Genomic DNA, 1,558 nt, shown 5'->3' on the forward strand with positions numbered 1-1,558 from the left:
TGTGTCTGTGTGTGTGTGTCAACAGGACAGTATGGAGCTGGTGTTTAAGCAGTCTAAATCAGTTGCGGTCACCTCCATGTCCTTCCCTCTGGGTGACGTTAATAACTTTGTGGTGGGAAGTGAGGATGGATCGGTCTACACAGCCTGTCGTCATGGCAGGTAATACACACACAACACACTTACAATGTTGTTATTGCAAAAATTGCTACATTTTAATAGTAAAGATGGATATTGTGTATGTAACATATTCAGTTTATTAGTACTATTACACAAATTTAGTAAACACTTTAGTATAGGGTCACTATTAACTAGCTGCTTATTAGCATGCCTATTATTAACATGTTGGCTGTGTATTAGTACTTATAAAGCACATGTTCTGCATGATCATATTCTACATTCCTAATCCTACTCAATAAACTTAACTACCTTACTAACTATTAATAAGCTGCAAATTAGGAGTTTATTGAGGCAAAAGTCATAGTTAATGGTTTGTTAACAGCGAGAATTGAACCTTAAAATAAAGTGTGACCCAAAAATCTTACCTGTGTCATTTATGTTTGGCAAATATGCTTTACATTATGTTAGAACTGTGGAATAAAAAAAGTTGTATAAATATTATTTATTATATATTAATAAAATTATAAAAAATATTTTACATATTTATAGAAAATATATACTTATCTTTTTTTATATTACTTTATTTATTAATATATAGTAATTATGTGTACTACCATTCAATAGTTGGGGGTTACTAAGATTTTTAAGTTTTATTCATTTAGGATGCATTAAATAGATCAAAAGTGACAGTAAAAACATTTGTAATGTTACTACTGAAAATTCAGTTTTGCCATCAAAGGAATACATTACTTTTCAAAGGAAAACAGTTTCTATTTGAGGAGAAAACTGTTATTTTATATTTCACAAAATTACTGTTTTTTGATCAAATAAATGCAGCCTTGGTTAGAATAAGATACTTAATTTTACATACCTCAAACTTTTGAATGCTGGTGTTGATATTGAATTAATTAATTGTAAGTAAATAGTTAATAAATATGTAATTAGGAAATTAATATTGGATTTCTAGTAATAATAAATGTATGGTGTCTTCTGTGACTGCAGAGCTTTACTGGAACAGTTATAATATCATGTTATGATTCGTTGTCTCTCTAAACTTTGGAATGTCCTGAAAGTTCTGACGCAAGTTTTCATATCAAAAATATGAAAAGCGGTTTGTCTTTATGAATGGGTTGTAGTCGATGTGTTTGTGTGTGCTGTAATGAGCTGAGAGAGTGAATGTTTCCTCTTCATTGGTGATGCTGTGATCATCTGATCCTCTACACACACACACTCAGCATCTCTCACACGGCTGTTTACCTCTCACAGTAATGAGCGCACACACACACTCAGCGGTGTGTGTTAGTTGATGTGAAGTGTTAACTGTCTGACGGAGACATGCTGAGATGCTGATCATTAAACCTCTGCCATTCTGTGTGTGTGTCTGTGTCTGTGTGTCTGTGTGTCTGTGTGTGTGTGTGTGTGTGTGTGTGTCTGTGTGTGT

General features: G+C 32.9%; 1 protein-coding gene across 1 annotated transcript in view; it reads left to right on the forward strand.

The window, feature by feature from the left end:
• LOC107657396 (cytoplasmic dynein 1 intermediate chain 2) overlaps positions 1 to 1,558 on the forward strand; it is a 48,831-nt gene that overhangs the window by 40,647 nt on the left and 6,626 nt on the right. The window contains exon 12 of the mRNA XM_016445448.1: positions 26 to 159. Within this exon, the coding sequence (XP_016300934.1) occupies positions 26 to 159 (134 nt within the window). The remainder of the gene's footprint in view (positions 1 to 25; positions 160 to 1,558) is intronic.

The sequence above is a fragment of the Sinocyclocheilus anshuiensis genome, unplaced genomic scaffold (assembly GCF_001515605.1).
Source record: "Sinocyclocheilus anshuiensis isolate Anshui unplaced genomic scaffold, SAMN03320099.WGS_v1.1 scaffold355, whole genome shotgun sequence".
NCBI lineage: Eukaryota > Metazoa > Chordata > Actinopteri > Cypriniformes > Cyprinidae > Sinocyclocheilus > Sinocyclocheilus anshuiensis.